General features: G+C 40.9%; 1 protein-coding gene across 1 annotated transcript in view; it reads right to left on the bottom strand.

The window, feature by feature from the left end:
• MYRFL (myelin regulatory factor like) overlaps window positions 1-12,901 on the bottom strand; it is a gene marked incomplete at its 5' end in the record, with an annotated part of 38,585 nt that extends 25,684 nt beyond the window's left edge. Inside the window, 6 exons of the mRNA XM_040595183.1 lie at window positions 51-246; window positions 3,453-3,600; window positions 5,634-5,725; window positions 7,200-7,458; window positions 7,550-7,617; window positions 12,804-12,901. Coding sequence (XP_040451117.1) covers window positions 51-246; window positions 3,453-3,600; window positions 5,634-5,725; window positions 7,200-7,458; window positions 7,550-7,617; window positions 12,804-12,901 — 861 coding nt within the window. The remainder of the gene's footprint in view (window positions 1-50; window positions 247-3,452; window positions 3,601-5,633; window positions 5,726-7,199; window positions 7,459-7,549; window positions 7,618-12,803) is intronic.
• Window positions 12,902-22,431: the final 9,530 nt, after the last annotated feature.

Raw genomic sequence — 22,431 nt, 5'->3', positions numbered from 1 at the left:
GGATAATCATATACTAACTTATTAAAATTAATAAGAGAATAAATACTTGCCTTTATTCCAAAAGCTTTCAAGTAAAACTTTTCTATTGGTTTCCCCCCCAGCTGAGTTTTGACATATTTTGGATGTCCAGTGATTCTGATATGGACTGTGATTTGGAAATGATTCTTCTTCTGGCACACAAAGGCATCATCTGTTGTCGAAAAATTAAATCCTTTATCTGTGACGATGCGACATCCTACAGTGGGTCTACAAAAACAAGAAGAAAAAATAGCAACTTTAAGTACAGGCATATTTGAGTGACATCTTGAGTTCTTTTTTTTTATGTGGTCTGAAAATCCATCTGATTTTGGGGAGCCAAAATACATGTTTACAATCACCAGTTCTGCTAGTATTTTCTTCTTAGCATCTTAGAGGTGTAAAACTGAAAATGCATATAAGGTACACTCTAATTCTAGTCTGACACACAAAATATTTGTAAACCAGAGACAGGGAAGCTTACATAATCCTCACTTACAAATCTGGTATAAAAGAACTCTGTGCACCTAAAAGTGCAAAGAAACTTTTTAGTGTATTCAAGCATTCATTACAACATTGCTATAACCAACAGAGCTGAACTAGTGCTGCAGACAACAACATGCTGATGAGTGAGCAAGACTCCCTGTTTTGTTCCTGAATTCCCATACCAAGTGCTTCTGCAGAAGCTGCCGGGATTCAATAAGGCTTTACTCAAGCTAAAAAAAAGCTATCGATACTGACCCTCTGGTCAGATGACTACTAAACTCTCATTAATAGTGTTGTCCCTCCTACCAAATCTTAAGGAAACCCAATTCTTTTTACTCGAAGGGCTAATTTGTCACTCACAGAGAAAGAGCATTCTGCCCTTATGATTCATAGCAAACAAGGAAAGGCATCAAAAGATCTTTTTAAAAGAGCCAGTGAACTCACCATCCCAACAATGTTTCCAGTCCTCTGATTTAAGTGACAAATAATTCTGAAATAATAGGACTACATGGCAAGGTTCTCTTACATGAGCATTGGCTTTTCTCACTAATGAAAGTTTGATAATGATGATCTTGTCTGATGCTACTGAGAACCTCTCATTAACACAATTACTGATGATGGCTTTTTAGAGCTCACCCATTCATTTGCACATTATTAGTTGGAAAAATCAGAATGTACAGACTTCCCAAGAAATGTACAGATTTTATTATCTTTTCATAAATTATGAACAAAAAATCCCCTTTCAAACAATCACTCATTATCTGGAACATGGAATAAAAAGAAAGTTACTTAATTTGTAACTATTTCAAAACTGCTAAGTCGTATGTTAATTCATATTTAAAATTATAGTGAAGTGCCTACCATCTCCTCAAACCACCAAAGAAGCAAAATTTCTTCAGTTTCTTCCTACAACTGGCAATTATTTTTATTTACATAGGAAATGTGTGCATTTCATAGTAGGGAAAGGCATTGTTTTTCAGATTTAGATGTGAAGAAAGTTCATTACCTGGTACTTTTAAAGCAATTTCAGAGTACTTGCTTACACTCAGGCAAGCAGACTGAGAAGCAAAAGTACAAATTTCCATTTCTCCAAGGTGAATTGTTTGGAACAATGACTCCCAAAGAGGAATTTCACATTTACCAGTTTCTGAGTATGTCACAGTAATTAAGAGCAAATACATACTTTGATCTGATCACACAAAGAATGATCAGTCTTACCAAGCAGTACAGTAAAACTTGGAAGAATTTTCAGGTAGCAAGGGATATCCCTGTCACACAAACTTATCTATGAGAAATACACTTCAAATTCCTCTTTCTAATCAGAATTTGAGTCTTTAGACATCTTCAGAACAGATTCCTACCAACCACAATAGTAATGGGGCAAGCAGCTAAGAAAGTGCCAAGCAAACATAATGCAGGGCATAAATAATGGTACAGTAACCTTTTATAATGAATCAACCTCAGCTAACAGCAGTTTGTTGTGAAAAGGAAACAATCAGAAGGTTAAAATACTGGATTAATAAAATGGAAAATAATTAACCTGAGAACTGCCCTTAAAATGGGCACAGCAATTTTAAGGTAGAGGACCAATGCCTCCACACTGAGGAGTGATAACCACATGGCTCTATGAGGCTAACAAAATACAGGATCACTACTCACAAAATTTGTGCCATAATTACAGTGCATCTTGGAACAAAGGCACTGCCATTGACCTCACTTAAAAGTAACACTAATTTTCTCTGCAAATAATATCTCAATCCCCTTCCACATTAATGGCAACAATACATGTACTTGGATGCTTTAATGCTCAGCATCACATTGCCTTTGTTGACACAAGCCACCGAGAAATGTGACTCTGGAGCTTCAATTTTAAGTATATGGGAACCAACAAGTAATTGGCTCAGCTCACAGCTGTCAGGCAGTTGTTGACTGAAAGCGTAACAGGAGTTGGAAGCCACATCCATTTAGGTTTTTATTGTATTGTATTTATAAACATTAATATTGTAATGACAATTATAACACAGAGCTGGAGGTTTCTTGGCCCATCCAGCTCCAAAGGAGTAGAAAGGTGTGGACAGTGAGCTGTCTGCTCTCTTGTCATGTCAATACCTTAGAAGGAGGGCTGTGTGCGACACGCTAAGATGTGTACTGCCCCTCTATGACCGTGGCACAAACAGGGAACGTCATTGTCCAGCAACAACACTGATACACTCCAAATTCCCACGAGAGCTTTTAGCAGGTTGGGCTAGAGGAACATTAAAATTTACTATGCTATTTAAGTTCTGTGGAGGCAGTGACAAATAGTTTCCATCAATCCTGGAGAACTGACCAGGCTGCTGTAGAAGGGTTTTTGCTAAAAGGGATCATTAAGTACTAGAATGGAGTAAACCAGAGATGTAAAGTGAACTTGGAATGACCTTTCCCAGATCATGTGGCCAAAAAAAACATTTACAGTTCTGATTTATATGCGAAAACTCTAAATCTTTGACTAAACAGTTGCACATTCTACATATATGTCTATAGTTATTAAAGTCTAGGTTATATGGGCCCAGAAGTAATACAGGTATCTTCCATTTCCGTTTTTCTTTAATGTTTTAGGCCATTAGAGGGAAAGGTGCCATATGCTCAGTAATTACTTGCCTGAATGTGCTTGACAAAATAAACAAAAATTAACAGATATTTTAAATAACTTATTTTTCTTTTGCCCCTAAATCCCAAAAGGAAAATCAGAAAACCTGGCATGAATTTCAACCAGTATTTAAAGTTCTGCTTATCTGATATATCTGCAAGTTCATATTCCATCATGCCTACTTATCTCCTTCTCCAGTCTTATTTTCAATAAGAACAAGGGATGATATACATGTCATTTATTCCTACAAAACTACAATACCAGCAAGAAAAAAAAAAACAACAAGAAGCCACGTTTTCCAAGTGCAAACATCAGTGCTTACAGTTTTTCATAATTAGAGTTAAATAAGCTGTTCCACTGAGAAGTTTGATACGGTTGCCATGTTAGAGCTTGACAGCATTTCTCCGAAGCTGCGTTCTGTCCATCACTGTCATATTCTTGCATTTCAGCAGCACAGTCCTTAACAGTTGCTGTAGAGAGATAGTGACAATTCAGATATCACTTTTGTGACTAGCCAAAAACCCTGCATAAGTATTTCAATAAATATATTTATATATACATATAAAGCACAAATACATTGCATGTATATTTAAACCTGATTGTCCTTTGCAGTTATTCCAAAAGTTTGTGTTCTATTCTCTTACCCTAGAAAATAAGTTTTTCAGCATTCCTGATTTGCAAAATATTACACAAGTAGCACTTCCTATTTTTATTCTTTCCAAAAGGATGGATAGTTTCATTTGGGAAGAAAAAAAAAAAAGGAAATCTAAGCATTTTACTGTAAATCTGCAACAATGCGTGAAGCAAGAAGCAATTAAGCAAAATAATTACATAAGTCTGCCATTCTCTCTATGACAGGTTTAAACTGAATATACCCCAACTCACTGCGACAGGTACTTCATCCCACAGCAGAAGGCACAGTTTTCCAATACCAAGCACATTCACCACTATATCTGGTTGACTCATTAATGTTTTCTGACCCAACGTTATAGCATTCTGAGATAGACAGGGTCAACCATAATTCTCTGAAATATTATACATTTTATGAAGTCACAGGAGAATGTGATAGAGAGACAGATAAATGGAGTACAGTGAGGACAGGAGAAACTATGGCATGGAGCATATAAGCTGAGAACTGTCAACAGCCAGTGGCAGCACAGTAAGACAGAACCTACAGAATCATTTCAGGCCCAAGCTCATCCACTACATTAATTCCAAGCTGACCCAAGATGGTTTCCTTGCCTGACGCTGTAGAAATACTTTTTAAAAACACACGCTGCATTACTCATTTATAATAAGTTTAAATAGATATTACAGAATGGTACTTCATACAGAATGATACAGAAACATACTTCATTCTAACTGTAGTGTTATTCAAATTCTGATTCGCCCGAAGAATGAAATTACTGTTGACTTTTTAAAAAGCAGAGGGAAAATATTAAAAAAGCTTCCCCCACCCACACCCACCCCATAAGGAAATTCACACTTTTCTAAATTATCCCCATGCTGTTTGTAACAATGGCTGTGTTCTTTTTCCAACAGCATGTGTGTCAATGAAATTTTATTAACAGTGACTCCCAAGGAAAGTGTATTTCAAAGCTGTGCCTTTAAGTATTAAAAAAAATCCATTTTAGATAGAGAAGCATCTGCTTGTCTTCTATTTCTAGCCATGGTAGACTTGGAGGACTAGTCACAATCAAGCAACACTGATCAAATAAAAGATACCAAAGGAAAAGTAACCTACTAAATCCAGTTGCTACTCATTAAAAAGTGTTCTAAAAGATTGATTTAATGCTGAAAAATAACCTACTCTGAAGAAATAACAAATAACTCTCAGATTTTCCACTAACAGACAAGGGTGAAATTCCTCAGATAAACTGTTCATTACAAACTGTTCACTTGCAGAGAGCCTCACAGTTCACAGAAGCTGATCCATTTCTGTACACACCTGATAAGCGTTTTTAATATCAATTGGTATAAGCTTAGCATTTTTAGCTTGATGAAACAGTATACCAAATTAATTTCAGGAGGGGGTGGGGAAGAACACACAGCTTTTACCAAGCTCGTGCATGGATACAGTCTGCAGAAAAAATACGGAGTTGAGATGATAAAGGGAAACTGCAGTCTGTTTGCTCATCCACTACATTAATTCCCTGTTAAGCTGACCCAAGATGGTTTCCTTGCCTGGTCAATTTAGCACCAAGCAAAGCCAGCAGAGCATGGTATCATCTGTGTACTGCAGGCTCACACATGGAGAAGGGCAGAATAATTCATTCAGAGAGTCCTCAGGAAACATGAACCTGCATCACTGCTTCTCCCTTCACCAAATATAAATAGATCCTGGTTTTCAAAAACACTGAAAAGGTAAATCACTCCAAACCTGGTAGTGGAGTACATATTGTTAATACTGCTACCTTTTCAAAGCCAACAGGAGCTCTGTTCTTAAAATATTTACTTGTCTATGGCATGAAAAGTTAAATTTCATCTTCACACAGTTGCTTACCTTGCCTGAAGTCCTGTGACCGGAATGGAGAATCAGTGGTATCTCCCAGTAATTGCGAGAGCTTCCTTTTTTTGCCTGACGCTGCAGAAATACTTTTTTAAAAACACACACTGCATTACTCATTTATAATAAGTTTAAATAGATATTACAGAATGATAACATACTTCATTCTAACTGTAGTGTTATTCAAATTCTGATTCGCCCAAAGAATGAAATTACTGTTGTCTTTTTAAAACTGAATTATGCAATTTTTCCTTCCAAAACATAAATGAGATTATTTATTTCATATGAATAGAGAAGTTGATCTCTTCTTAAAAATTTACACAGTACAGAAGTGGTAGGGTTTTACTATTTCCTGACATTTGCATTAAAATCACAGCTTTATCTTGAATGGTGCATTTGGTGTACTGCACAAAGCTTGAACTCTCCCTTTTTTACACAGAAAACACTAGTAGCAGTTAAACAAATGTGTTAACAAAGAGATCTCAAGGGGCAACTGCTAGGTAACAGTTTCCCCCTTTCCCAGGAAATGAGATTTCAAAAAATTCTCCTTTGTGCAAAGGGAAAAAAATCTTATTCCAAAGTTTTGATACTATAAAATGTAAACTAGAATATCCCAACAGATGGTCACTCCTTCTGCATGGGGAAAAAAACAAGCCAAACTCCAGGTCTCAGTGAGGCCCAGTAGGAAGTCAAACTAAGTGGTTTCTCCGCAAGTAGAAGAAAAGCCTGCCCACCACGTTAACTGCTACTCTTTTACAGGATTTGTTCCAAAGTTCCATGTTTAGTCAAAAAGTATTTTGTATCTTAAATTCCAATAACCAAAGTATCCCCTCAAAAAGTAATATGATTTTGACTAACTGGCACCTTCTACTGGAAAACAAAGAACACAAATAGCTCCATTGAGAAACCCAGGCCCAGCTTCCTTCCCCCACATCACATGTAACATGTAGTTGAGCTCTGTACAGGAGAGAGAGCACCTGCAAGCCCAGGACTAACACTGATGAATTCACATTTCTCTTCCCATCACCAGGGAGGTCCCCCTCTGTTGTGCACCAGTCAATCCATTCTTACTAGGTATCATGGTTGGATGCTCGCACTAGCCAATGTATTTTAAAAAAATTAAGCGTCCACAATATGCTGGTAGGTGAATATGGCAGATAGCATATGAATACCATTTCACTTCCTGCATAGATATGACAATTTATTTTTTTTTCTCTCATGCCACTTGTCAGAATACTTACAAGGTCCTCATGGACAAATGCCTAAAACAGGTACTGCAAAACACCTGAACATTTTAATAATCCAGTTATGAAGCACCTGTTGATCCCTCCTTAGGCCTCTAACATTTTAAAAACTGAAATCCATTCCTATTTCAGATCTTAACTTCAACCAAGGTGTTTAAAGAAACCTCAACCACAAGTGTCTCAAAAACGTCTAAACACTGCCATCCTGTGGAAAACCCTACATCCACAGGGATTTTACACCAGTCTTAAACCACGTCTTCCACAAGCTCTACTTTTTTGGTACCTGTCTCATCCTTTGCACAAAAGCTTTATCATTTACCCAGAAATTTGAGATGCATTTGGCTGAAAGTATGAATAATTAAAACCCAAACAGCTGGAGGATGCAGAATGATTCCAAGGAGTCACAGCATTTTCTGTCTTCAGGCAGCAGCCTTGGGGGATGGTGCAAGGATGCCCACTGGCATTGGGGTCAGTGTAAGTCTCTGTGAACCTGCAGGGAAGCTTGCTGGGTGCCACAGCAGATGGGCATGGGAGTGGAGGCTGCAGCCCACTGGGCCACATAGCTTCATACCACGGGGCTGCAAGTAAACAGACAAGAAAGTAAGGACAAGGAAAGGGAGCTGGAGACCTTCCTACGAGCTTGGGAGAGGCCAAATTCATGTGACCTACTCTGGAGCTGTGGCGGAGAACATGGTTCCGATCCAGAGTCCGGTGGGGAGTCTGGCAACTGGCTTTGCCTAGGGATGAAAAAGAGATTTTAATTTTGACTGGGAGGAGATATGGAGGATGACCATGAGGCAACGCTGAAAGCAGCTGGAGGGGGACCACCAGGCTACTGACAAGGGTCTTTAGTAAGCATTGCTCACCACGGCTGCTGCCCCTTCTCACAGGAGCAACATCACGTACGCATCAGACCACCTTCCATGGCCTGCCACCTCTCCCCCACGCAGGAAGGCCTGCCCCTGCCAGTATCTTGTCCAAACCCCCCTCCAAAACCCACCGACTTCAGTCCTCCCTTCCTAAGAGCAGTTCCTCAGTTACCTCAGGCCAACAGGCGACTCAGAACACACAGAGCTCACAAGGGCTTTAAATTCACTCTCTCTAGACTACAGGTTAGATTCACCCACCAGCCGGGCCAGCAGGGCCCTGGTTTGGCTCTCGGTCCCTGCCAGGTGCCCACAGCTCTCGCCTGGTGCCTGACCCAGCAGGACAGGCCGCCCAGGGGGGCAGGGGCTGCCACGCCTGTTGGAGGCAGATCCCCGGTTTGAAACAAAGGCTTTTACAAACTCACAAACACACTCCCCGCCCCCCCCCCCCCCCCAAAAAAAAAAAAAAAAATAATCCAGAAGCTTCACTTGGGGTTTCCACAGGTGACAAGCTACCTTCCCTCCATTCAGCACTACACGTAACAGTTTCACTTGGAAGAACATAGTGAGGAACCAGTTAATCAGTATCTTCCGCGCCTACATCACAAAAGAATTGAAAATCAAGAGTACTAACAGGCTCCTGGAGGAAAAGTTTCAAAAACAAAATAAACCAAAAAAAACCCACACCCCTCGTTGCTCACAGAAGACGTGCCATTCAGCCAACACCACGGCTGACGGATTACTTATAGGGCCCGAGTTTGTCACTTGGCAGAATCCCGACGCATTGCTGAAACCGGCATGAAGCCCCAGCCGTGCGCGCTCGCCCGGCGGCGGGGAGGGGGCGGGCTGCCAGCCAGCGGCCCTGGCCTCCCGCCACCGCCCCCAGCCGGCCCCGCCCCGCCGCCGCCTCAGCCCGCCAATCAGCGGCGGCCGGCTCCCGCCTCAGCCCGCCAATCAGCGGCGGTGTCCCAGCGCCGCGGGGCCGGTTGCGGCGGCGGCTGCGCTGAGGCGGAGGCGCCCCGAGGCGCCTGCGGGCCGTGAGCGACCGGCGCCGGGGCCCAGGAGAACGAGTGAGAAGCGGGCAGGAGGAGCCGTTGCGCACCGCCGCAGCCCCACTCACCGTCGGCAGCGGGAGGGGCCGGGTGCGAGCAGCGGCGGCCGCAGGGGGAGTAGGAAGGAGGGAGAAGTACGCGGTTCGGATGGGGCCTCGAAAAAGCCGGGGGAGGAAGGATGTTCCACTGAGCGTTTCATTGGTTGCATTCACTTTTTCTCAATACATGAGTCAGTGGTCAAAAGTTTGCGTTAATTGGTAACAAATTAAAGTAAAAATTTCTTGAGTCTAAGCTGTCTTGCCCGGGACAAAGGGTGCTCACAAAGTGCAGCTCCTTCGACCGACAGCTCCCGTGTCACCTGCCACCCAGCCCCCACCGAGTAACCTGCACCATGCAAAATGCAGGCAGAAGCTGGGCTGCTTCCTGCTCTGTAGAGCTATACGCACAAGAGACTCGTCTCCCAGTTGACATTCTATGGACTGGAAAGCCTGGCCACCTCCGTAGCAGCTCGGGGCTGCTGGCAATCAGCACTGTACAGGAGGAAAACCCAGGCACCCTGTGTGGCACAGCATCGTCAAACCCCCAGCAGGACCATTACAGAGAACAGGTGCAGTGGGGTAGGAAAGGCAGTGATGCTGTCGCGGTCATTACAAGAGCTGGGGACTGGAGGCATGACAGAAGAATCCTGGCTAGGAACCAAGAAATTTCCTGTGATCCACAGCCACCTCCTTGCCAAACCCCATAGCCAGGCAGGAGAAATTTATGTTTTAAAACACCCTTAGCTTGGAGGAGGCATGGTGGAATGCCAGACAGCTTGAGTGTGTTCTGTGATTTTTTAATGTTCACTGCTTTTTGTTACTCTGGTGAACAGGTAAATAACAGGTAAATCTCTGAAAACACGACCTCTCCTGATTCTTTTCTAAAGAACTTCACAGTGCTCCGTACAAGAATGTGCCAGCCCATATTTTACTGTGCCGCTTTCTCCCAGTTTTCAGATGGGAAGTGAGTGCTCCTTTGTGTGCAGCTGACACCAAGGGCTTTGTTTTCAACAGCTCAGCCCATTCACATGCTTGAGGTTTGAAAGGAGGTTCTTGGTTATTTACTCTGCGGTACATGTGCTTTAGTTATATCCCCCTGTGCTACTCTCTTTGGCTTTCACACTTACAGCACTGCTTCTGTTAGACATTGTGTAAAGGATTACTCTTAAAGTCAGACCTAGAACTACACCGTAGTTTAAGCTACACCAAGTCTTTCACAAGTAGCTCACAGCAACAAGCTGATGTTCCCACGCTATGTAGCAAAACCACTTCATTCCTTCTGGATTAAAAATAGGAGCATCCTAAATCAACAAGACTGCTACAGAGAACTGATGCTTCTGCCTCCAGTCAGCTGAGGGTACAGATCTGTCACATCTTTTATTTCAAGTTTTTCAGTTCATGATGGTGCTTTCAAAACAGATTAAAGGAGAAAAAATCCTTTGCCATCTTGCTGCCATTTAAAGGAACTACGGAGGATTCCTCTATTACACTAGGAATAGATGGAGGTTCAAGAAACGGACTCTTAACCCTTTCAGGTATTCCTATGAATTATAGGCTCAAACACTGCCCTGAAACACTACCTGAAAGACAAGTGCTTAAGATGAATGTTAGGCTAAAAATGTTAGAGCAGAGGAAGAATGACAGGAACGTAGTGAGGCACTTTACTAAGGCCCAGTGTTCTGGCAGGAGTTGAATAAAAATAAAATTGCTTAAAGGGGCTCTCCTATTCAGAAAAGACATGTTCCCAAATATACAGCAAATATTTTCGAGCATCAATGGAAAACTTCCATCACCTGATTTTCATTCTAATGTTTCCAGTTCAGGTTTTGCATTTCCAATTTCAAGTGGTCTGAAGGAGAACAGTTTCAGTTTTGGTCGGTCTATTACTTTTGACATGCTCTTGTGTTTTTCATAATGCTATCACTGTTGGTTTTCTGACATGCTACAGCCACAACCCTGCAGTTTGTGTTAGCTTCAACTACATGATTAGTCTTAAAAAATAAATTGTTTTAGAATGATATTATTCTAATAATAATAAGATAATTCTAATCTTTTATTTTCTTCAAAACAGATTTTCTGATGCTTTTAAATATAGTGTCTACTGCTTTAAACATTGTTTTCAACTTTGAATAAAGAGAGTTAGTAAACATTTGAAAGTATTTTTTCTTCCTGTGGGATACTTGATCCATAGCTACTGAATTCAAGATGTGCCTTGTATAATTTAAAAAGATACATCCATAAAACTCTAAAACTTCCCCTCCGCACATTCAGTTCATGTTCCTGGTTTCAAATGCTGCCTTGGGTACTCAATTTCTGCTTTAAGTTAGAGTACTTCAGTAAAATACAGACACTTTCTAGGAGGAGGAAGGCATTCATAAAGTACAGAGGTATTAGGGATATGTCTCCCAAGTTAGAACTTTACTGAAACTGTTATTGTGCTTTTTGAGAAAAAAATATTCTGTATTTTAAAATATTTTGTATTATAGACATAGCATATCAATTAAATGCCTGCTTAGGAAAGGACTTGGCAACCCTTTTTCTTTCACTGCTCAAGAGCAAGCTATTGCTGTAGGAAAAGATGGGGGATCACATGGCACTTCACATGTGGTATAAGAGAATAAATGTAATGCCAGTGGTCTGTCTGATGCAAGACAATCTGTAATGGACACTTCCAGATGCACCCAAGATGTTGGTGGTCATGCCACCCTTTTCACTGCATTATGCATTCCATATTGCATGTGCCATGATGTTGATCTGCATTTTTAATATATGTATATGGAGTCTTGCAATATTTTTCTCCTTGGGCATGCTTTGGCAAGTTCCTTTGTAAGATTTAATTCTGCTTATGCATAAATAGTCTGTAACAGAGACAAATACTTCATAATTTTAGAGATTTAATGATTCAGTAAAAGTTCCCATAATTAATGAAATATGACTGATGTATCGGTGTAAAATCCTGTTGAGCCTTCAAACCCATAGTAGCTTTTCTTGTACGTAAATACTGCATAGCATTGCAACTATAATATCTAACATACCTAAGCTACATTATAGCATATATATACACATTTATATTTCTGCTGTGTTTTGTGTATAAAAGCAAAAGAATAACATTTTAAAATTCTCATATAATCTGTTTAACCTGAAACATGTTTAGCCACTCTGAAAACAAAGGTTATGTATGTTTATATACAACCACTTCATTCTTTACTTTTACAGCATCGGCAGAGAGAATCAATTCATCAGTCATGATTTAGAGCAGGTAGAAGCCTATTCAGCCACTGTAAACAAACATGTACTGCTGAGTGTGTCCGGAATGAAAAAATCCCATTTCATTATTTTAAAAACATCCCCTCTTGCTCTGCTTCTTGGCAAGTGCAAGTGTCAGCCCGTTAATAATATGTTGCATTGAACGACAGTCATCTGGATGAAAGACTTGCGTTTGAAGTCTGATAGATGCATGCTGCACAACTTTCCACCCTTGACCACCCTTTGTAGCTCAAACAGTCTCAGAAGAGATTAATGGCCAGTTCCTCTGTTCTGCATGAAGCATTAGGATAAAAACAGTAGCCTAGCTTCCCTCAAATTGGGAGGTTTACATTACTCTCTCAATTTATTATACATTAGTCTCACATATCACTTATTCTGTACATAAACACTAAACTAGCACTTACAGGAATGTTAAAATAACAGCTTTGCATTTAATGTCACCATTAGCATAACAGTTGTGAATTATCCCAGACTTCATTATCTTTCATTCTGTTGAACAAGACAAACTTATTTCCATTATGGTCTGTCATTTGTTTTTCCAAGCCATCTTACGCAGCTTCAAGTAACAATATCAAGAGAGCCACAATCCTCTTGAAATTCAGATTTCAGGTCTGACTGGTGCATTCAGATTTTATCGTGGCACTAATGAAAAGTCTCAGAGATGTTGCTAAGGAGAAGTACATGTCGCTGTAATACTTACAAAGTTCCAAACTCTACATCACTACTGATGAATTCTTCCAACATTGTTGTATCCACCATGGGATTCTCCAAGGCTCCATGGACATCTTGCCCTAAAATTAAAGATAGCAAAAAGACAAGTTATGAGAGTGGAACTTGGAGGGAATCATCAGTACTTCAGACTAAGTAATGCTGAGTAATGCTCTTCTACGCAAAGGAAAACCAGATCTGTCCTGTCTCATGTGTAACAGCTGGGTTATGCTTCTGGTTTAGTCACTGGGAGAAAGGATGATGGGAAATGCAGAATAAACAAGGATGTGCAGGGGAAGATGAAGAAGATGGAGCAGCATCAGGCGAACACCAGCTCATGCATAGCATTAAGGCTTTGGTGAATTACCACAGCAAGAGGATGAAGGGCCCCAGCCTGCAGGCTGGGGCACGCCACACTCTGTTACACTGGGATCAAAACAGGTGATTTGGTCAAAGCTCAGACACTGGCTCACACAGATCCACTTTCTGCATTAGTACCGCAAGTGACTTTCTGAAACAGTTTAGAAAACCACCATCCAGAGCGCAAAGAAAGCACAAAAGCAGCTTTTGAAATGTTTGATCGGTGGTTTTTTATTCTCCCCCAAAACCCAGCCCACTAGCATGTCAAATGTATTAATGAATAGAAAGGTTCAGTACTTTGTCCTGTGTTGCTGAGTAACTGAGGCTGTAAACAGATTTTTATGACGATAAAGCGTCTGGAATTCATGACAACTTTTGTAGAAAGTCAGGCGGAACTCCTAAACCCAAACCAAACAGCAGTACTCTGTAGGCTCCCCACCTCTCCAGCACACCTTACATAAATATAGGTGTGACCAGTCAGAAGGCAAACAAGATCGGGACACTGAAGGACATTGCTCACTCCAGTGAGGCACAGGAGCCACGTGGCGTGAAGTGGGCCAACCTGCACATCCCGGCGGCGGGCACCAACCAATGCCCCCAGCCCTGCAGCAGAGTCTGAGGGCACAAACGGTTAATCACTGCTGTTGAGCACAAGAGCAGCAAGTGCCTTTGGTGCTTTTACTGTCTTCTCACTGTACTAGCATCAGACACGTGCATGGTAAGAAGTCACACCATAAAATTTCTTCTTTTCCTGATGTCTCTGACAGTTCCTTCTTGATCCAGTGTTTAGACATTACTTAACCACAAGCACCATCTAAAAATCCACTTCCACCACCTCGCACAGGAATTCCCTCATGTGTCTGCCTTAACACATAAATTCGCATTGCTAATAAACATCTGAATTGCTTTGCGATCTCAGATTAATCTAGGCATCATTTGCTGATCACTGCTGCAGGCTTGATTTTGGCTGCCTCTCACTGTGAGAGCGCAGCTTGCAGGTGTGCTATTGGTAGAGCCTTGCAGCCCAACACATCGGCAACGTATACGAACCTGTCCTCTGCACGTCAGAGATGAACAGTCAGTAGGTGCAGCATACTTACCTGCCTCAGCAAAACTGTAACATGGAAAGTCTTGAAGTAGCAACAAAGCACTTCGCAAAACCAGCTTGAGAATACAAAAGAGCCTGGCTTTCCTTAGAGGCTTCCACAAACTTTAAGAATGAAAAGATGAGAATCCGACCTGTCTGAATGTAGGATATCCCCCTTCAATCTCAAACACTTCTCCTGAAGCCAAAGGTCAGATACAAAGATGATGATTTTTATTTTTTTTTCCTGTACCACAAAACCAGGAGTTCTTTATTTTGACCGAGGTCAGAGACAAGCTCTTTTGAAGTACAGCTATGAATCAGACAAGGTCAGGGCATTTAACATGGGCATCCCACAGTCCAGAGATTAACTGCTGCTAAGTGATGACAACTGCGATACGTATCATTCTGTCTTAACCTCTCCACTTTGCAGAAACAGCTAAACGGATAGGAAGGGAAGGAAGGAGTAAGTAATTTTGTGCTGGAAGAGGGAGGTGGCACACCAGGAAGAAGACAGGCCACCATTAACAAAAGTTTGCAGTACAGGTGCACAGAAGAGCTGGGACCTTTGGCTGCCCTGTAGAACTTTATCCTTTCTTTCTGAACGTACTTTCCAGGTCAGTGGCACCACCTGCTTGCATTGGCATCTGTTTTAGCAGAGGAGCCGCCGTTAGGTCATATGCAAAGTTATTTAAAATGGTGGCATGCGTTTTACATGGTCACAGCGAGTACTGTGACAGACATGGGTGGGTAGCATGCAAGCCAGCCTGCTCACCTGGGCGTTAGGTGGCTGCAGGAGCAAAGCACTGTGTGTACATCGTGGGACAAGCCCTGCTGAGAGGCACCGGGAACACACTGCTTCCCGTGCAGGACCGCGGGCCCAGCCAAGAGCTGCTGGGGGATGTGTGGAGTCAGGAGCCTTGATTATCAGCTTGTGCTCTGGGATCTCTGCTCCTGGGCCACACTCCACGCCAAAATGTGCACAGACATCCCTGGGAAGACTCTGCACTGAGTGACACGTTCAGCTTTAGTGTCACTGTGCAGAGGATTGCCAGGTATCCAAGAGACTGATGAAGACAAAAGGCCAAGACACAGGACTGCAGTTGGGGCTTCATACGCAGCTGTTTGCAGAACAGAGACCGCGGTCATGGGCGGCATATGACTTTTTCCCCATTTCTTCATAAACCTGATATTCTGTTGTTCTGCCCCTTCAGCCTGAAGCTTAAAACCTGTCAGTTCTACCACTGGCTTTGTTTCCCTGTCCCTTCCCCCCTAGCCTGTCCTTGTTCCTAGCCCCCAAGGAGCAGTCTGAACTCAAGCCTCCTAATCTGGCAGTGGCTTGCTTCACGTATCTCTCTTTGGCAGACATCCTCTCCTTTCCTGCAGCCACCAGGCTCTCGTCACCTGGCTCCCAAGCTTCACTCTATAGTCCCGTAGCCAACAGTCTCAATCCCTGAATAACCTGCCTTGATTAATTCTCCCAACACTTCCATGCAGGCCTTACATGTGTCTGCACTGAAATCAGTTGCCTGCTTTTCAGGAGTACCTAAATGCAAAGTGAAGGGTGCGGGACAGAGAACCAGAAATTCCTTGCAATAAGTTTTATGTCTAACAGAGCAGCTGTTTCAAAGGAAGACACACACAGTCATGAATTTGGCTTGAACCACAACCATTGCTCTTCAAAGGAGTACCTGGAGAACCAGGCTACTGGAGTGCTCTTTCCGCAAACATAAATTCAGTCCACAACCAATAAAATATTCTGTCAAACTTCTAGTGTTGACTAAAAAATCAATACTAAACTGATCATTTCCTGACATTAAAAGAGGATGCCAGGAAGCACCTAGCTAAGTCCAGCTATTTGTAGGAACATCTGTGTTAAAACACCAGCTACTCTATACGGAGAGCATTCCTTAAATACAACTTGAGATGTAAAAATGGCACTGCTCAGTAATTCCTGCTTGCTGAAAGGACAAATTCATGATGTTTGCTACAAACCCTTGCAACTGCTTGAGAATTAGTAACTGATTTTCATCTGAAGATACTTTACCACTACAGGCTCAGTGGAAAGTCCAGCTAAACTTCATTGACTCACACTAAGGTAAGTACTACTTACAGGGCTTAGAGAGTTCCTTAACTTCTTTTGTGCTAAAGGACTCCAAGTACTGGTCACTATTTAAATTGTTCAAGATAGTCCAGTTCATTTTGACTGGAACAGACCTGGAGTCATTGACGAAAGCTGCTCGGCCAGCAGAGCTACAGACATGGACCTTGGGCACATGGCAGCAATAAACAGGAAAGGATTAAGGACAAAACAGCTGTAGCTGCAGCCAGCCGGGATGTATCACAGTCTAGGTTATTCAACACCAGGAACACCTATAACTCCAAGTGGTAAGGAGCGAGCTTGTGTCAAGATAGCTGGGATTTTCCCCCAAAGTAGTATTTGCCAGAGAAACAAATCTTACCTTAAATATTTTAAATTTATCATTTAATCTTTTACTCCTGTTTCAGTTTCTCATCCTTAAGATGGTACGGAACACCTTTGGGTTTTAAGTGTTTTGTACTTAACAGCATGTTTGTTCTGCGGCTTTATTTATTTACCGAGAGCTCTAAACTGTATTCCATGTTATCCATACAGGAGCATCGGTATACAGAGAGGTGACGATTCCACAAAGACTTCTTTAGATCACAGAGAGAACTGAGACCAAACACACAGATTTCAGACACCTCAATGTACCTTCCAACAATGTCAAAAAAAGAGAAAACTGAGTTTAACAGCGTAAGTAGGTTGGCCTTCATTTGAGTTTCTCAATCCATAATTTGATTACATCAGCAAAAATGGACTGCTCTGCTACACAGACAGGCAGAAGAGCTCATCAGGAGCTGATGAGGTGACTGATTCTGAAATACAAATGGCTAATTAAATATACTAATTTCAATAGAAATCATAGAAAAAAATTTGCATCGAAGATTAAATCTTTCGTGTGGGAGTGAAATGAGACAACAACAACAAAAAAAAAAAAAGACAAGAACTTGCCAGAACATCTACACAATAAGAGAAAAGCCATTTACTTGAATGAGAAAAAGCCAAGGTCAAATCCCAGGCAGAGCCATATCTAATCTAAGAGGTCTATTACCTATTGAAAGAAGTGATCAGCAGTTAAACATTACTCATTTTCTTTGAAAAAACTTTCAGACTGCCCCCTCTCAATATTGCAAATGTGACTATCTTACTAATCAGTGTCAAAACAAATTGTGCTGGAAGGAACTAAAGCAACAGGGAAAGTGGGATCCTTTTTGTTTATGAGTTTCAAATAATCTTACAAAACAGATCTATAAATGTGCTTAGCTGCCAGCTGATACATTTGGAAGCCAAATCTGAGTGACTGACAGAGCAGAGACTTCCTCAGTGGCAGCATCCTCCACTTGATATTGCAGGACTGAGCTGTTTTATAGCCTTGAAAGACAAATGTTCTAACACTGCCATAACTAATCTCAGAGGCCACCAAGTTAGCACTAGCAATTTATTGCTCTTACCTCATGAGGTGGCATTATAAAGCCAACCCTCAAGCTGCAGTGCTAAGCTGTAGAGATGCCACCAGTTAAAGCTGGCCTTCACATTCAGCGAAGCCAGCTCCTGCTTGGAAAGGGTGCAAACCCCGCTTTATATCAGCGCGCACCCCGTTCAGATTCACCTACCATTTAACAGCAAAAGGAGCCCAGCTACTCCATGCTGAATGAATGATTAGCTCTTGTAGCCTTGATACGTATCTAATCTCAGTGTGCAGATAATGAAATGGAGCCATCTGACAGCATCCCTGCCAGCAGACCTTTGTCATTTTCTAGGGCTATACAGCAGAGGCCACGTGATAGTACTGAAGGAACATAACCCCTAAGATGTTTCATTTTTCCTGCAATTAAATGGAATCAATAGGGCTTCTCCCCCTCATGCTGGCCCAGACAGATGTTCTGCCAAACTACCTTCTAAAAAGAGTTCAATTAATAATTCTGCAATTACAATTAGTAATTCTAGTTAAAGAGCTCAGACAGGCAAAATCTCTGGGATACCTTCTACCATCAAAGTGTCATTGTTGAAAAAGCAACCGAACCTAACCCATACACCCTACAAAGTCCTGCTTTCCAAGTTACTTCCTAAAAAAATTTGAAAATGAATTTTTTTATGTTATTTCCAACACTATTTTGGCTTTTCTTTCAGCAACGTAATGTTTGTTTTTATCAAGATATTCGTTCAAGTACTGCATTGCTTGGCTGTTAAATAGTCAATAGTTTGTTAGCTTTTGATCTTCATGACTTAAGGTGAACTTAAGAAACATGGTATGCATTTCCTAACGTCTAGAAACAACATATTTGCTGCCTAGTAGTCCTAGGTTGTGACACCCTGATTTAAATTTCTTAGCTTAAATACATTTTCTTGATCAATGCTGGAGAATCTTTAATTTCCTAGTTTGAAATTAAAATACAAAAGTGAGAGTTGCCACCTCTCAGAGAGGCCAACAGTGCCAGGGGGGGCAGGAAATATCAGGGGTTTTAGCACAATAAAAATTAAATGCAGGGAAACAAAAGTTGTCCACATTATCCAAAACAAAAATAGTAGTTTTCCGTTACTTGAGATCAGTATCCCATTAATACTGGCACAGGTAATAAAAGGGGGAAAAACACAGAAATAGAAGCTTAGTATAGAAAGATTATATTTTAAAAATAATGAAACATGTAAACTGGAAGGGAAAGAAAAGATTTAGTAAAAAAGTTAAAAATACATAAGCCTTCGAACAACCATTTTGAATCATGTTATGGCAGGGCCCGAGAAATGCAGTTTTATCACAGAATCTATTAGAACGTAAATTGTGTGCAAGAGAAAGACAAGAGACTAATAGGACCTTCTTGAATGTAAAATGTCTTGGGGAAAAAAGGCAGGACAGATCCCAGCCAAAAGACAAAAAAATCCAAGTTTAACTTCTCAGAAGGATCCCCATGGTACTGCCGCAACTGCCATTTTACCAGCTGTAACCAGGCCGTTTCAGAATTATACTAGTGAAAAGAAAACCCTCTTTAACCTGACATGGGATGATGAAGGAGGGAAGGAGCACTCTAACCTGATGAAACTTGCTAAGGTGTCAGAAGTGATAAATTGCAAGCAGACCTCAGCCACTTCCCTATTTTTCTTCCTGGCAATTACGTCAGCAATACTGCAGGCTCTGCTGGGTCCACCTTCCTTCCCTTTGGTCTTCTGGCCACAGTACAAACAAAAGGGCACTGCAGCGCATCTGTACCATTTGTACCATTTCACTCTGGCACTGCCTTACACAGAAGCTTTGTGTAAATAGACCTTGCAGTTTCAGGGCTCTTTTTCTGCCTCCTTTCTACTTCAGTTAGCCCCAAACAAGTCCTATATTTTTGCTGCCATCAAAAATTGCTAAGACACCCTCTTAAAATTAAGACTCTTACCTTCAAAGAACTGCTGCAAGGCTTCATTTTCTCCCACCACATCCATGAAAAGCCAGCAGAAGTGTTGTGTTTTGCTTTCCTACTGCTTGAAGAGTTCCACTGAGAAAAAACGCACCGTTCTCTCTTCCAGATGATTATGAATATGCCAAGGAACACATGTTTTTGTCACAGGTTCCAATGACTGTCCAAGCTGATTTCATTCCTCCATAACTACAGCCAGGGCTATACTTCAACTCCACTACATGTAAAGCAAAATCTGACAAGGCTTTTGAGGCAAGACCAAGGGTGATGTGATCTCTTCCGTTCAGGATGTCTGGTGTTCTTGTTTTAAGGACCTTTGGTCCCAATACTAGCCACAATTACACATGCGCAAAAAATGCGGCAATAAAAATTATTTCTCTCTGTACTTTCATACGGGTGATGTAATTAATACTACTGATGAAAGCAATAAGTAATCAAATGAAAGCGCAAAAAGCCATCACCACTTTCACCATATATACTACCCAATTTAAGCAGCTGAGCATCAGACTATCCAACTGCTCTTAAAAAAAAAAATCACCTCAGCAGTTTGATTATAGATAAACAGAACTTCTACATCATTATTATTAACAAAATTAAATTACAAACTGTCTACAGTAACACTAAAAAACATACAGGAAAGCTGAACAACGAACAAAGGTCCTCTAAGGCTAGCAGCAAACCTTATTTCACTTTTCTTAAATTGATCTTTGTACACTGAAAATTGCCTGTTCCGTCAGCCCTAAGCAAACAGAAGGAAAACATTCAGACATTTTGAATGGGCATCTGTAAGAGGCATTTGGTTATGAACAACAGCTTCAATGATGAAATCTGGAATAAGGCCATTTCCTGAAGTAGTTATATTCACCAAACAAGTAGCTGTTGCACAGTTTTTACAAGCCCCAAGCACTCAGAGGAACACAGTTTTCCCATGATAGGCAGCTTGTATTGAAAATATAGAAGAGTTTTGGGTAAGGGACTTGAAGACAGAAGCAAGCCAATCAGTATTTACCAGATGTTGATGTAATTGAGCCAGTCATCACTACTGAGATTACACTGGATGCACGTATAGTCCCTAGTAGAAGAAAATCACTTCGGCATTATAAACTTTAGATAAATTTGTGTCTCAACATTATCATGTATAGAAAGGACCCTTCTCTCTGCTTGAATGAGCAACACTTGTAAATGATTAAGTCAGAATAGCAGCAACTACCAGCTATGATTTACCTACTGTTAGCTAATCCTGAAAACTGCTCCATCTCATTATGTAAACACAATTAACAATCATTTAGGAAGCGTTTACGAGCCTAACGTAAAACATAACACCAACAAATACAGTTTGTTTTCCAAGAGTGAATAAAATCAGACTTCCGTAGCATTATTGAAAGAATAAACAACCCTTTAACAGTTTAAGGTAGGATTCTTCCAGCTTTTTACAATAGGAGGTAGTACACAGTATTAGGAGATTGATAAAAGTATTTTGTCTGTATGAAATAGCACAGGCTACATAGATCCCATTACTAGAGTAAAATATTTTGGTTCCGTTGTTTGTTTTAATCTTAACATTGAAATGCCTGGTCAAAGCCAAGGATTACAAAGTGGTTTCAGGCATACAAGCAACCCAAGTATGGTATTAAATTTCACTGCTTAGTCTATTTACTGTTATAAAAATGGAGAACACTCCAATAAGACAGTGATGAATCACATTGGGTTTGTTCAGCAGCAAAGGAAAGAAACCTGTACCCACTAAGATGCTTCTTGTTAAAAGAACTAAACTTGGGTTTACTTCCAATGTTTTTCAATTTATCTGCCAATGCTTTAATCTTACCTGTAATTGATAAATGGCTGTCACAACCAAGACCTAGTGTTTTTTTCCAAAAAAGGCTTGTACATGGCATATCTGGTACGTACGCACAACTGTGGTCCTTGTAACCTCATCAACTGTCTGCCTTCAGCTTGGACTGTGCCAAGGGAAGAAGGACCACTTGTACGTGAAATGCCAAAGCAGCAATCCAACAGAAAAAGCATCTTCCTTAGGAAGCCATGATCCTTTTTTTGGGTCCCTTTGTATCAAATTGCACGTGTGAAGAAACTGATAACATTATATGGAAATTATCAGCAGCATGTTCAAGTTGTCACATAATGGATATTTTCCAGTTTCAAGGACAGCTGTGAGAAATTGATGTACAAAATATCAGAAACTGGAAATCCTACAAAAAGCAGGAAGGAAAAAATCATTTAAAGGAATGAAAAGATTCTATTTTTTTATTTCTTTCTATTTATTTAAAAAGACAATTAAGAAGGGAAAAGAAAGGTTTTAGCAGTCAGATAGGGGTCAGGACAGATTTCTAATGAGAGTGACCAAGGTAATTTAATGTTCCTTGATGTTTGAAAAGCAACCTACTTTAGACAAGATACCCAGATTTACTATGCATGTTTCTCTTCTTACATAGTTTTAAAAATGAAAAATACAGGAAAGCAGCACTTCAAAGTCATCCAAGTTCTCCCAGTTGTCTGTTAACTGTATTGGCATACATGCATAGAGATACACATATACCTATCCAAGCTCTACAGTGAAGAAAACATCAGGCGTTTATTCCCTCTTCATAAAATCACTTCAGTTTTACATTTTGGAATGACTTATCAGGGAGGTTCACATCATTCTGCATCACAAAGAACAAAAGACAAACAATGC

The sequence above is a fragment of the Falco naumanni genome, chromosome 5 (assembly GCF_017639655.2).
Source record: "Falco naumanni isolate bFalNau1 chromosome 5, bFalNau1.pat, whole genome shotgun sequence".
Classification (NCBI taxonomy): domain Eukaryota; kingdom Metazoa; phylum Chordata; class Aves; order Falconiformes; family Falconidae; genus Falco; species Falco naumanni.
This window is presented reverse-complemented; position numbering and strand designations above follow the sequence as displayed.